Consider the following 12,713-nt stretch of genomic DNA (forward strand, 5'->3'; position numbering starts at 1 on the left):
TTGTGTCCCTTTTTTTTTTTTTTTTGCAAGACAGCTCCGCAAATTACGGTAGTAACCCGTCCTGGAGACAGACACGCCTGCGGGTCCGTGTCCCTCCAATCCTGTCCTCGGACCGGCCCGGGATGATTAGCATACCGCCAATGATCGCAGCTATGCAAATGTCCCCCCTCCCTCCCCGACCGACCGACCGGCATCACGATCAGCGGACTGTTTTAATGTGAAGTTGCCAGATTTATCTCTCAGTTGCAGCACGGTGGACTAAAGATAACAAAATAAAGAGAGAGAGTCACTTCGAGAAGATACCAGGACAACTCTCCCACTACTTTTTTTTTTACTCGTTGCTCTTGAGTGGGATTTGGATTTTTATGTACAACATGACATTTGAGGAACTAAATGGGGATTATTCTCAAGAAAGGTAAAAAATAATAATCATATGGCTCATGAACACGTTGTTGTTGTTGTTGTTTTTAGTGCGGCGTAATCGGACGCTCGTGTTGTTATAAGCGCGTCTGCAGCTGCGTTCATGTTGGCTTTTTTTAACCCCCGATCTCGGTGGTTTCACGAGTTATTCCGGTGTAAGTCGTCTCTCCGTGGGTCTCCAGCTGTCTGCAGATGTTCACGTTTGATCTAACTGCTCTTTCTGCGGACAATGGTCGCGAGACACTGTCGTCGTCCCCCCGTCCCCCCGTCCTCCCCCCCCCATCACTACTTTAGCTAACAGCGCTGCTTTCAGGTGAATACAACTCACGAAACTTCATTATGACAGGCTTAGATATTAAACATTTAATCTCCCACAGAGGGGAGGAGGTCAACGCGATTTTAAGAGGAACGTTTTCTACACGTAGTTTGTTGTTTTTTTAATGTAGAAAAAAAAACGAGCTCGCGCACATCTTGTCAGTTGTGCCCGACACGATGGTTAGCTAGCCGGGAGTCCTACTAACTAACTAACTAACTAACTAACTAACTAACTAACTGAAGTGTTTCCGCTGCAGTTGCAATGGTGTTAACGTGAAGATCTGCGTGTGTGTTGCAGAATGGATACGGTGGCGAAAGCTTTGGAAGAAGTCCTGACCTCCGCGCTGCCACAGGGCTGCATCACGGTCGGCGTCTACGAGGCGGCCAAGTCCCTCAACGTGTGAGTACCAGGATGTGTCTGCTCGTTGGTTGGAGATGGTCTCGCTGCAGTAAATAATAACACGTCTTAAAACGTCGTCTTTAACAGACCGGTTGTTTGTTTTTGTCCTCCCCCCCCCCCTCTCTCTCTCTCTCTCTCCAGAGATCCCGACAATGTGGTTTTGTGCATCCTGGCTACCGATGACGAAGACGTCAAAGACGTCGCCCTGCAGATCCACTTCACCCTCATTCAGGCTTTCTGCTGCGAGAATGATATCAACATCCTGAGAGTCAACAACACCCGACGCCTGGCAGAAATCCTGGGTGGAGGAGGAGGAGGAGGAGGTGGAGGAGGAGGAGGTGGGAAACAGAGCGGAGGAGAACCTATGGACCTGCACTGTGTCCTTGTCACCGTAAGTCTTGTTTCTGATTTCGTGGTGACTACGTGGATCTGGTGATGTTGTGATTTTTTTTTTTTTTTTTTTTTTAATGGAAATTTTGAAGCACACGTGAGTGAAACTCAGAGGGGAACTTGCCCGTACTTGTTCTGGTGCATTTGGGAAACATGCAAATGACTCCTCCCTCATCTGACTTCTGAAGAATTTCAGTCAAGTCTTTGCACAGATTACTAAAAAACAAACTTGGATGTGTAAACCGTGTAAACACACATCCGTGGTTCCAGATGATTTATTCTCTCTCTCTTTCTCTCTTCCTATTTTCAGAGCCCTCACTCCACATCGTGGAAGGACCCCGCTTTGAGCAAACTGAACCGATTCTGCAGAGAGAGCCGCTGTATGGACCAGTGGGTACCCATCATCAACCTGCCCGAAAGATGAACTTTTAGCTGCAAGACGAACCTGTCCAGAAAGGAATTGTATCTGCACAGGAAGAGTGGTGTGAACCCTGATGAACACCTATTACCACCCAGAGATCAAATTCCAAAGCACTGCTGATGGGGGAAAAGACACAATTTGGAGGGGGACAAAAAAAAACCCTGCATGGGATGTATTTAAAAGAAAAAAGCAGAGGGTTGGATTTCCACTTTGGAGCGGACTGTTTGGAGTTGCGTCTGTCAGCCTTTGCAACCGAGATGAGATGGCGAGGCTCTTGTATCGTGATGAGGTGGAAATTATATATAAAAAAAAAAAAAAAAAAGGCGTGTGTGCTTTTTCTATGTGGAGCTGGACACTGTACAGAAGGATTATATCATGTATTGTTTGGTAAAGCCTCTGTGACCAGTCAGAAAAGTGGGGAGAAACCAGAACATGGAGCTGTTGAGTGGACCAAGGCCTCGACCTCTCTGCAGAAACAAAGCACTTGTTGAAACACTGGACCTATTGCAATTTCACTTATTTGATTCAAATTGTTAATGTTGACGTTGCTATTGTCATAATTTAAAAAGGGAAGGGCTACACATCCAGTGAAGACATTCTGTGTATTTAGTGTTTCTTATACCAGCTGGTTTTTTTTTTTTTTTTTTGCCACAAGTGAAATAGTTCTTTTGTTACAATTTAAGTTATTTCTAATTATATTTAAGTGTATTTATGTTTTGTTTTTTTACCTGAAATATTTGCAACATCTGAATACAAACTACATATATGTATTGCTGTCAATAAAAAGTTTTTTTTTGTTTTTTTGGAACAGAACTACGTGCGTTTACTTTTCTTTTTTTTCTTTTTCATTTCTGGAAATTTTGAGCTGATTTCCGACCTTCAGCGGCTGCAGTTGTAAAAGCGGAGTCACGTGCGGATCACAGGGGTCACGCTGGCCTCTGTGGCCTCAGAGCATCTCTGAGCCGAAGAGAACAATAATCCTCTGCACAGGCTTCTGCCTCAGTCAGCAGGACCATGTTCATTCATCCAAGCAGGTTCCCTTTTCACCGATTCTCTGTGATTTGTTGCTGTTTTAGTTTGAATTTTTCATCAGCTCAGATTCCTTAAATTTTTTTTTAAAAAAAGCACACGACTGCGTGCAGGCAGGCTGCACCATCGCAGTGAATACGGACAGATTACTTGCAATACGCTCAAGTGTTCAACATGACAGTGGGTTCGTCATTGAGAGGTTACAATCAGGTGTTTTCCTGCTCTTTGTGTTGCTCTCTGGGCTTTCTGTCCTTATAGGACCAGAAAATGCAGTGAAGCATACCGGAGAGCACATGACTGGAAATACTCAGAAGACTTTTGAGAAGGAGGGTTTTGGCACGCAACCCGTTGTGTAAGACGTTACGAGCTTCCCCCGCCTCTCCCTCCCGCTCGTCCTTTCCTAACTCAGTCGCACGCACACGCAAGCAGGTGATTTCTGTGGAGTTGAATGACGGTGATGTCACTGGGTTGATGTAAGGCAGGCAATCCCCTCTGAAAGTGCAGAGTCACGATCACGTGAAGGGAGAGTGCTGAAGGCTGTCCTGGAGTTGCACAATCCAGTTCAGCTGAGATTGCATGAGAGCGATCATGTGCCAGTATTTAATATAAAATAATCTCAAGCTGGATCCTTTATAAAAAAACAAAAAATCAGGCAGATAACATTAGAAGTAAACTGATTAAACTATGTTGCACTATTTATTTATACTGCGCCTGTGGTCATTTGATGTAGTTTACTTGAATAACTGTGTTGGTATTCTGTGTCACTGATCACAGTGCATCTATGTATATGTATGTTGTTCCAGTTGGGTTTTCACCTGGAGCTCAGGATTCGTCTGGTGGTAAGCTGAAATAGAAACTCAAAATCCTGAACAAGATACTACATGGATGGATGGATGGATGGATAGATAACTACATGGATGGATGGATGGTCACAGTGGAGAACTGGCAACAGAGCAGCCACCCAGGACCTGATAAAGATTCATTCTTACACTTGAGTAGGTTGGTCTCTCTTCTCACTACATTACCCAGAAGTGCCCACTGCAGACATTATTAACAATAAAAGCAAACTAAATACACTTGTGTAACTTTTTATATCCCTGCCATAGCCAATATAGTATATTAAACACCACCAGGTTTATCAGGTATATTGCATGGTCATCATAACACAGACTAGCAATGAGGTAGAATTACATTCACACTGTCCAGCAGCTCAAATGACACCTGATACATTCCTGCATGATGTGAAAATGATCTGAATGCAGCTCATAAGTGGTATCTGAATGCAAATGCTCCCCTGGCAGAGAAAAGCTCCTCGGGACCTCGTTGGTTTCAGCTGCCACTGTGTGAAAGGTTGTCCACCGTGTGACTGCTGGGTGTGACGCTGACTGATGGGGCACTGATGTGATAGAAGGGAAAAGATTACTTTAAGATTGGACCAGCGCAGCCACTTTTACCTCCCAACGAAGTTGGTGCAAACAAGGCTGAGGTTTGGTTTGCATGTGGTCATGAATACCTGCTCGCTGTGTTATAGTGTAGGTAAAAGTTCAGGTGCAGCATTATTACATATGTGTGTGTTTCCATAACAGAACAAGAATTTCATGATCTCATGATAAGTCACGCTGCACTTTGAATTGTTATATATGGTGCAACACATTGTATAACCTGAGTCATGTAATGTATTCACCACTGTGTTATACATACATACAGAAATCAGTGTGCTGCTCAGATTGGGATGGAGAAGGTAAACATCTTAAGAAAATACTATTGCAAAATAGAGGTGAACTCAGCCATAGAATGTGCCGTCGGTGACCATTTTATTAGGTACACCAAGTAAAATCAATGTAGTTTGAGTTTAGGTTAGGTTAGGTAGTTACTTTATTAATCCCCGAGGGGAATTTTTTTTTTCGCTACAGCAGCATACAGGAAGCAATAAGATAATAATAGAACAATAGAAAAGCAATAAAATAGCAGTAAAAATATAAAATATAAAATGCACAGTACATACAGTATATATCTATATATATTATATACAAACAAAGTTTGTTTCAGACAGGTATTTATTCTACTTTATGACCATTATTAGTTTTTAGACTGCTTCATACTGAGAGGTGTTCACTACATTATGCCCAACCTATTTATATCAGTGAGTGAGTAACAATTCAACAGCACCACCAAGTACAAACTCCAAATGACAGATGAATCAACACTGTCTGAACACAAACTAGACTTTGTATTTATTGCAAGGATGTTGTATGAGACTGCATTAGTTTTAGCTGTGGCTGTTCCAAATAAACTGCAAACGCAGTGTGAGTCTTTGTCTAATGATTCTGGTTTAAAATGAGATAAATGTCTCCTTAACTTAAAAAAAATTAAAAGATCAAGACTCAAGATAGATGATGACACACTGTGGGCTCACTCTGAAATATTCCACGTGATTCTGGTTAATTTCATGACAGCCAGATGCAAATCAGTCCCAGTAATATCGAAATATTCATTCATTGAATTCACAAATCAAACCTGAGCTCGACATTATTGACGAAATCGAATCCACACTCTATTTTAGGGTGGAATTTCCCGTAAAGTTATGGTGACTGGTGGAAGAAGTACAATTTACTCGAGTAGAAACACCACACTCTGAAAATACTCTGTAAATAACCAAGTTAAAAATGATATATTATGCAGAATAGACCCTTTCCAAGTGTGACATTGTGGAGCTCCTAAAATCTCAAAAGTGGGTATGTTATTGCAGAACTTTATCAATCTTATTATTACATGGTGACCTCATGCACGTCCCAGCAGAGCTTTACGCAACTCCGGCCTGAATATGTCTGATCTGCATGACTGAAAACACTTTTGTGGGTATGTGGGCATGCTGCAGAGCCTTTCATCTATAGTGCATCATGTTTTATAATCTAATCATATTGTCAACTTGTGAAATCAAAGGAACTAAAGCTGTCAAATAAATACTTTGGATCAAAAGTACTAGATTTGCCTCCATTTGTACAGATGACATAAATAATAATCGAGTAAAGGTATTTGGGTAAATGTACTTTGTTACTTTCCAACACTAGTGATACGTGACATAGAGTGAGTAGTTTTAAATCCTTAACATTAGTCAGACACTGGGAAAGTGAAAGATAGTTGGCAACACCGAGATAAACATGCAGCTGGGTCGAGCAGATGAACAGAGGTGCCACTGCAGTCCCCTCCGTCAGCCCAGGCCCTCCGCCCTCCGCCCTCCGCCCTCCCCTTCCTCTCCCCCACATCAGCACATTCCAACACACTGACACTGTAACTGCCAGGACACATTTTCACAGAGGGGCACATGGTCAGTGAGGCGGCCTGCCAGCCTGCTGGCCGTACGCCCCCCCCCCCCCCCCCCCCCCCCCCCCCCTCCGATTCTCCCGCTGCTGCACAATGACAAACCGGGATTACTGCGGAGGGTGTGCATTCACGCTTACAGAGAATATCCAGGCAGTCTGTGTCATATTTGTACAGCAACATCATTACTGAGCGCTCCGTGCTATCCACTTTTACGGCAGCCTAAAGTGTGCATTTTTTGATCATTAATGTAGGCTTTCTTCAGTCAGCACAATGTCGATGCACCTGGTTTTTCCTGCACTGACATTTGATCCTCCAGGGACGAGAACAATCCGTGAGAAAACAACTAGAGGAAAGTTTGGTCTTTTTTTTTTTTTGGTGTAGTTTTTACAACAATAAATAATAGGTGACATTGTTATTTCATCACTACACTGCCTCATGTGTGAGAACTGTCACATCCACTCCAGTATTTCTGCAGTTTTACAATAGCTGACAACATGCTACAGTATTCCTGCGTGATCCTCCCATTGTGTGCAGCAGAAAACCGAACAAGCTGCGTGTCCACCAGCTGGCCAGAGACAAGGTCGCAGAGACCCGAGAGGCCACCGACAGAGAACGAAAACAGACTCTCGGGCCAAGCAGAAGGTTTTTCAAAAATAGTTACTCTACTCTCCAAGAGCTGAAATCAGGGTTTGGTACTTGCTAATTTTAGCTCTTGTGTTCTCTGCTGTCTTGACAGCCCTGGTGAGAGGCCCGAGGTCTCTCCTCTCCCGAGCGAGATATAAATAAAGGACTAATTAGAGGAAATGGCCTCAGATACACTGTGGGCGTGAGAGACCAAAAACCAGTGCTGCTTTCCAAACGGTGTAGTCGTGCAGGAACACTCACTATTTTGAGTGCATAAGTGCATTCACGCTGTCAGGTATGGAAACGTGCAGCGTACCCAAAAAAACGGTCCGCGAAGCGAGTGCGAAACGACGGAATAACTTTTCGACCTAAACGGTGGCTTCGTAACGGAAAGGGAGGCCCCACCGACCTAAACTGTTTTCAAACTGCAGCGTCTGAGGAAGCTGCAGCTGCTGCTGAACACCACACAAGTGTTTGTTTTTCACTAAGTGCCACCATGCTGCTGCTGAATAGAAACCATCAGTGTGTTTGTTGAGCGTGTTGAACGGAGACATTTTCTGGGTAAAACAATGAAAGCGGCGGGTATATATTGGCAGTTGATGCAATCAAATGTTAGTTATTATCGGATAAGTGCGGATCAGCGTGCCCTGTCAAAATTCACTCGACACAAGTAAGAGTACCAACGTGTAAAAGCACTATATGTGATTGTAATGCATGTCATTTGGAACTCTCTTGTATAAATCTCAGGATGCAGCAAGACAGCGGTCCTCCAAGTCTTCCACCCGTGCAGCACAACACATGTTTATTGAGATATTAGCACAACATTGTACTGTAGGAATGCGTCACTTTATTAATTTGAGTTAAGTCTTCATACAAAGGTTGGTATATTAATAAAGACATTTATCAAAATGCAGTTAAATTAATCCATCAGCGGTACAATGAGGCTGTTACGCAGTTGCCGCGAATGGGCAGAAATGATGACTCGGCATACAGGATTGACTTATTGCAAGTAAGAAGAACCGACTGCTAGAGACAATCGTAAAAAACACGGTTGGATAATTAACACTAGATCTCGCTGATTTGAAGACCTGAACTTACCCTTTGGAGAAGGCAACAAGACCAGAACTGCTGAAAAGTGGAGCACCAAGTGAGTGAAACAAGTGACATGTAGACAAAACAGATGGCACAATATTGTTACAAATCACTTTCATCCCACATATAAAAACATTTAATAGAAACATCTTTTAAGAGTGTTCTTCATGATACAAGGCAAACAGAAGTAAGGCTTTAGAGTGAAGAAAATATCGATTCATGCTATCTATTCTGTTTTTGTTTTGTGGGGTTTTTGTTTTTGTTAAATTTACCATAGCAGATATTTTCCCCCAGCGAATCACAACATGCAGGACATGTTAGACTGAAGCCCCACACCAACACAAATGTTATAGTTTAAAGAAAAAAAAAAAAAGAGCAGTGTCAGGAAAGTGGTTTTTATCATCAATGATGTGCACGTCCACTTGACTAAGACACTTGTTGTGATGCGAGTAGGCGCGGCTCACAGTGTTGCGTTAACACGTGCCGACGTGTTTTGTGGTCAGCCTCCGAAATAAAATTTAAAAAAAATACAATAACGTACCACAGAGAGTTTTCATAAGGAATGGCTAAAAGTGCTCTGTTACAGACAATATTTAGATGTTTTGAAATTCAGTATCATTGGTTTGGGCTTGGTCCCAAGGTTTTCATTACACAGTGTTGCCCAGCGCCAAATGTCTACTGAAACAGTAACTAAAAAAAATCTGACAAACGTGACAAAGCATTTTCATATCAGCTTCGAACACTTCTCTTTACATTTACGGCCGGCACGCTTCCAAAAGCTTGGAAATCTGAGCAAAGATGATCTTCGATTAAAAGCCGTTTTATGGGATTTATCGCAACACGACGGTTCATTAAATCAGTTAAAGGCAACACTCTACTTTACTTGGTAATCATACTGCAAATACTAGACAGGGAACACAGGATTCAGATTGTCATGGACCAGTCAGAGCTGCTGCAGCTGTGATGGGCTGTCGAATACCTTCAACACTGCATCGAGCCGAAGCGTGCAATACACCCATCAGTCCGCTAGAGGATACAGTATCAGCGTCCCGGTTCGCCTCACCTCGGTGAGAAAAGTAGGCTAAACCTTAGGTTTAGGAAAAGATCACGATTTGCGTTAAATTCGACGCTGCTGCAATTTAGTTTAGTTTGGGCGCCAAAACTAGAAAGTTAGCGTTACGAAAAGATCGTGGTTTGCGGCAAAAATGTGACACTGACGCGATATCCCCCAGTGGACTGACAGGTGTGATACTAGACTAAATACTTGCAGTCCCTATAGTTCAATTTAACACCAGACGTTACAACAATACATCATGGTAGCATTCGAGCGGAAGCTCAGTGTAAACTCTGACCGCTGAATTAAGTGATCGAAACTGCACAGAAGTAAAATAGTGGTGGGATTGGTGTCTGATGCTTAACCCTAAACTGATATACTTTTAAAAGGACGGGAGGGAAACTTTGGCTGTATGAATCCATTTAAGGCAAACCAGAGAGACAAATAACAGTCACTGCCTACCGGAGATGCAGATGAAGGACCGAACCTACAACTGAGGATCGCCATAGCTGTTCGAAAATAATAATACAAAAAAAAATAATAATAACATCTGCTGTCGATATTTAACCAACATTATGTACCCGATGTTCTCACAACTCATGCAGCCGAAGTTTTGTTAGTGGTCAGAGCTCAAACTGAACAGTGGCAATGCAAAGGTCAATAGTTGCAGTGAATAATAAAGGCTAAAGAGGCAACCCACACGACATTTCTTTGCTCAATACAAATGGCTGTTTTTGAAGAAAATCATAGTAGAATTGTTAACGGAGCAGGTGAACACATGGTGACGATGCCATCACAGTCCACCCCTCACTCCTCCCAACAAAAAGAATCCAGCAACATTAATAAGCAAAAAATAAACATCATGGCTAAGTGGCGTCCACTACAATATAGTGCAGGGCTTTTTGTCCTTGAAGGGATTGTCTGAAGCAGGGATGCCCATAAGGAGAGGGTCGTTTCTGGCGTGTTCATTGCAGTAGTTCATAAGGTCTGCGGAGGCCTTGGATATCTACAGGAAACAAAGACATTAGGATGAGTTGGGATTTATGGCCGTACGTTGCTTTCTCAGAGCAACACGCGCACAATCAGTCAATCCAGTGATTAACGCAATCTGTATTTATTTGACATGACAGATTTATATTCTGCAACGCAGATTCACACTGGGTTTCACGTTCACATGGGATTCACACCCTGTCAGATCAAATCCAGACAATTGCTACACTTAAAGTGAGACTAATTAGTTTTATTTATCCATTCATGTACCAACAACTACCACTGGTTACTTTAATGCTGCAGAAAATCCTATAACGTGATGGTTTTTAGGCAAGTTCTGGAGTTATGAGGAGAGTATTTTTTTCTATGATTTCTAAGCTGATTTATAAACATTTACTTGCAATAATGGTCAGAAATAATAATATATAATAATGCAAGTCACATTGAATCTAAAAAAATGTGTGAATCATGTCTGTAGGGTTTTTAAGACTCTAAAAAGGATGACAAATTATGATGCAAATTGTGGCTTTGCTATCGTTGATTGTGTTGGTGGGTTTGAAAACCTGCGCTCTAAATACAAAAAAACAACAACTTTACTTTTAAAGAAGAAACAACTTTTCAGAGGGGATCTCAAGTGATCACACACTCTTCACACACTCTTCCTTCTTTTAATGAATTCCCTGTAATTTCTCAGTGATGTTATTCTGCAAAAGCATTTACTATTATCTTTCTGAAAATGTATATTTGACTTGCATAAACTGTGGCATTTCACATAACAAATTTAAAACAACTTGATATATTTATAATGTACAAAATAAGAAACTGGCCAAAATGGAAACAAAAAGTGGAGCATAAGCTGCAGCTGCAGGAGGGACGTCCCACACAAAGCACGTAATATGGTGGATTCAGAAGAACAATGACAGCAGACAATGAAGATGCATGGAAACTGGTTGAACTGCCCGGTCCATTGTTGCTCTGTACCTTTATCCTCTCGATGCTCGCCTCTATTCTCAGCTGCTGCACCGTCCGCCGGGCATGGGCGATGTTATTAGAGCTGTGTGGCTTTGAAGACATCCTGGGCAACACAACACTGTAACGAAGAAGAACAGAGAAAAATTGTGAATAACACTGATGAGAACGTGGTGATGGTGCACAGTGGAGATGAAATGATCTCACGATCAACAGAAACAAAGTAATCATATCAATATTAACCCGGTGAATGATTTGACCACAGCAGGTGGACGTGTTGTAAACCAGGCAGCTTTTGACGTAATAGAGGCCGTTGAGCCTCTTCCATACTTCCTCTGCAAGGACTGTGGCTCTGCACCGGGTGCAAACCTGACAAACATTCATGCGTATGCAAATTCTTGTTTTGAAGTTTTATGTGAATGCAAACTTGTAATGAAAAGATCTGGCGCATTGTGAGCTTTAAGTGCAACACAATCTGTTCTGCGCCAAACCGAGGCACTGAAAGTTATCTGCATCTAAACGAGGAGCTCCAGCGAAGTCAAGATTTGACTGTGATCGAGACGCTGATGTCTGACAGTGGAGTGCAGCCGAGGTCCTGAGCCGCGATTCCACTTCCTGCTAATCATTAACAGACTGGACGAGAACGAGCTTGGACACAATCCTGCAGTCCACCTGGGAGCTCCACTGTCTCTCGCCTGCTCCCCTGCCGGCTTGTTTTTATTACCGTTTGTCTCCGTTTCTCGTAAAAACACACACACACATTTCCTGTAATAGTTTTTTGCAATACGCAATACGTATTGTGTCTTGTGACACACCACCCTTTCACACCAAAATCTTCCTCAGTAGGAAACAGGAAGCTTATAAAACAGTTTCTCAGAAGTGTATTTTGAAATCTACAAGAAAAGCTTCTCCAGACTCCTGGGGTGTATTTTAGAAATGACAATGAATAAACTCAGATTTTATACAAAATGTGTTGATTATGCATCAAATCACCTGCATGTTGTTCGAATGTTTGCCAGGATTTTGTAAATGAGGCGCTCAGCCTCTCGTCTGTCCCTGTTGCCAGACTACAAAACAAGAGCTGGCTGTGAGTTTGCTGTCGAGGGTTAGAGGCTCTAGAAAAACATCCCTCAAAAGATCACACCGACTCTCTTTAACCCTTTAAATGTCTTCTTTAAACACATTTGCATATCTTGGTTATAGCTAATAGCCCGCTGGCCTTTATTTTCTTCTGTATTTCCTGTCTGTTCCTGTGAAGTCTGGACTGTCTTGTTTTGCAGCATTTTATTCTATTCCTTTTCTTTAAACTTGTTTCAGAGATGTCTTATGATTAAAGCACTTATTATGATTTGGAAATATACAAATAATGCTATAATGCATAAGGTCCTAAAATAATAATATGGTATTTCAAGGGTATTTTTTTTGCCGAAAACAATATTCTCGACAATATAGCAAATGCTGAAAAATATGTCGTTTTTAATTTCGAAAAAAAACATACAATTGTAACAATTACGATCATAAATGGCTGATTTTCTGATGGCTTTTCTCAAAGTTTTCAATGTCATTTCCAGAGTTTTGAGTAAAATTGCAAGTCAAGGAAAAAAAAAAAGTATGCTTTGTATTTTAACAGCTACCTGACAAAGAGTAATATGTAATCACTTCCTATGATAATAAGCACACTGCAC

At 41.9% G+C, this 12,713-nt stretch overlaps 2 protein-coding genes across 2 annotated transcripts in view; one reads left to right on the plus strand and one right to left on the minus strand.

Moving 5' to 3' along the window:
• Positions 1-223: 223 nt before the first annotated feature.
• Positions 224-2,739, plus strand: gadd45aa (growth arrest and DNA-damage-inducible, alpha, a). The gene is made up of 4 exons (XM_069139581.1): positions 224-415; positions 1,034-1,135; positions 1,277-1,526; positions 1,836-2,739. The coding sequence occupies exons 1-4, from the start codon at positions 366-368 to the stop codon at positions 1,947-1,949; spliced, it is 516 nt and encodes a 171-aa protein (XP_068995682.1). The 5' UTR covers positions 224-365; the 3' UTR covers positions 1,950-2,739.
• A 3,652-nt stretch (positions 2,740-6,391) lies between these two features.
• gng12a (guanine nucleotide binding protein (G protein), gamma 12a) overlaps positions 6,392-12,713 on the minus strand; it is a 28,286-nt gene continuing 21,964 nt past the window's right edge. The window contains exons 2-3 of the mRNA XM_069139554.1: positions 11,041-11,149; positions 6,392-10,075 (exon numbers count right to left, since the gene is read on the minus strand). Of these exons, the coding sequence (XP_068995655.1) occupies positions 9,950-10,075; positions 11,041-11,133 (219 nt within the window). The 5' untranslated portion in view covers positions 11,134-11,149 and the 3' untranslated portion in view covers positions 6,392-9,949. The remainder of the gene's footprint in view (positions 10,076-11,040; positions 11,150-12,713) is intronic.

The sequence above is a fragment of the Embiotoca jacksoni genome, unplaced genomic scaffold (assembly GCF_022577435.1).
Source record: "Embiotoca jacksoni isolate LCO1_2020_lvr unplaced genomic scaffold, fEmbJac1.0.p SCAF_83, whole genome shotgun sequence".
NCBI lineage: Eukaryota > Metazoa > Chordata > Actinopteri > Embiotocidae > Embiotoca > Embiotoca jacksoni.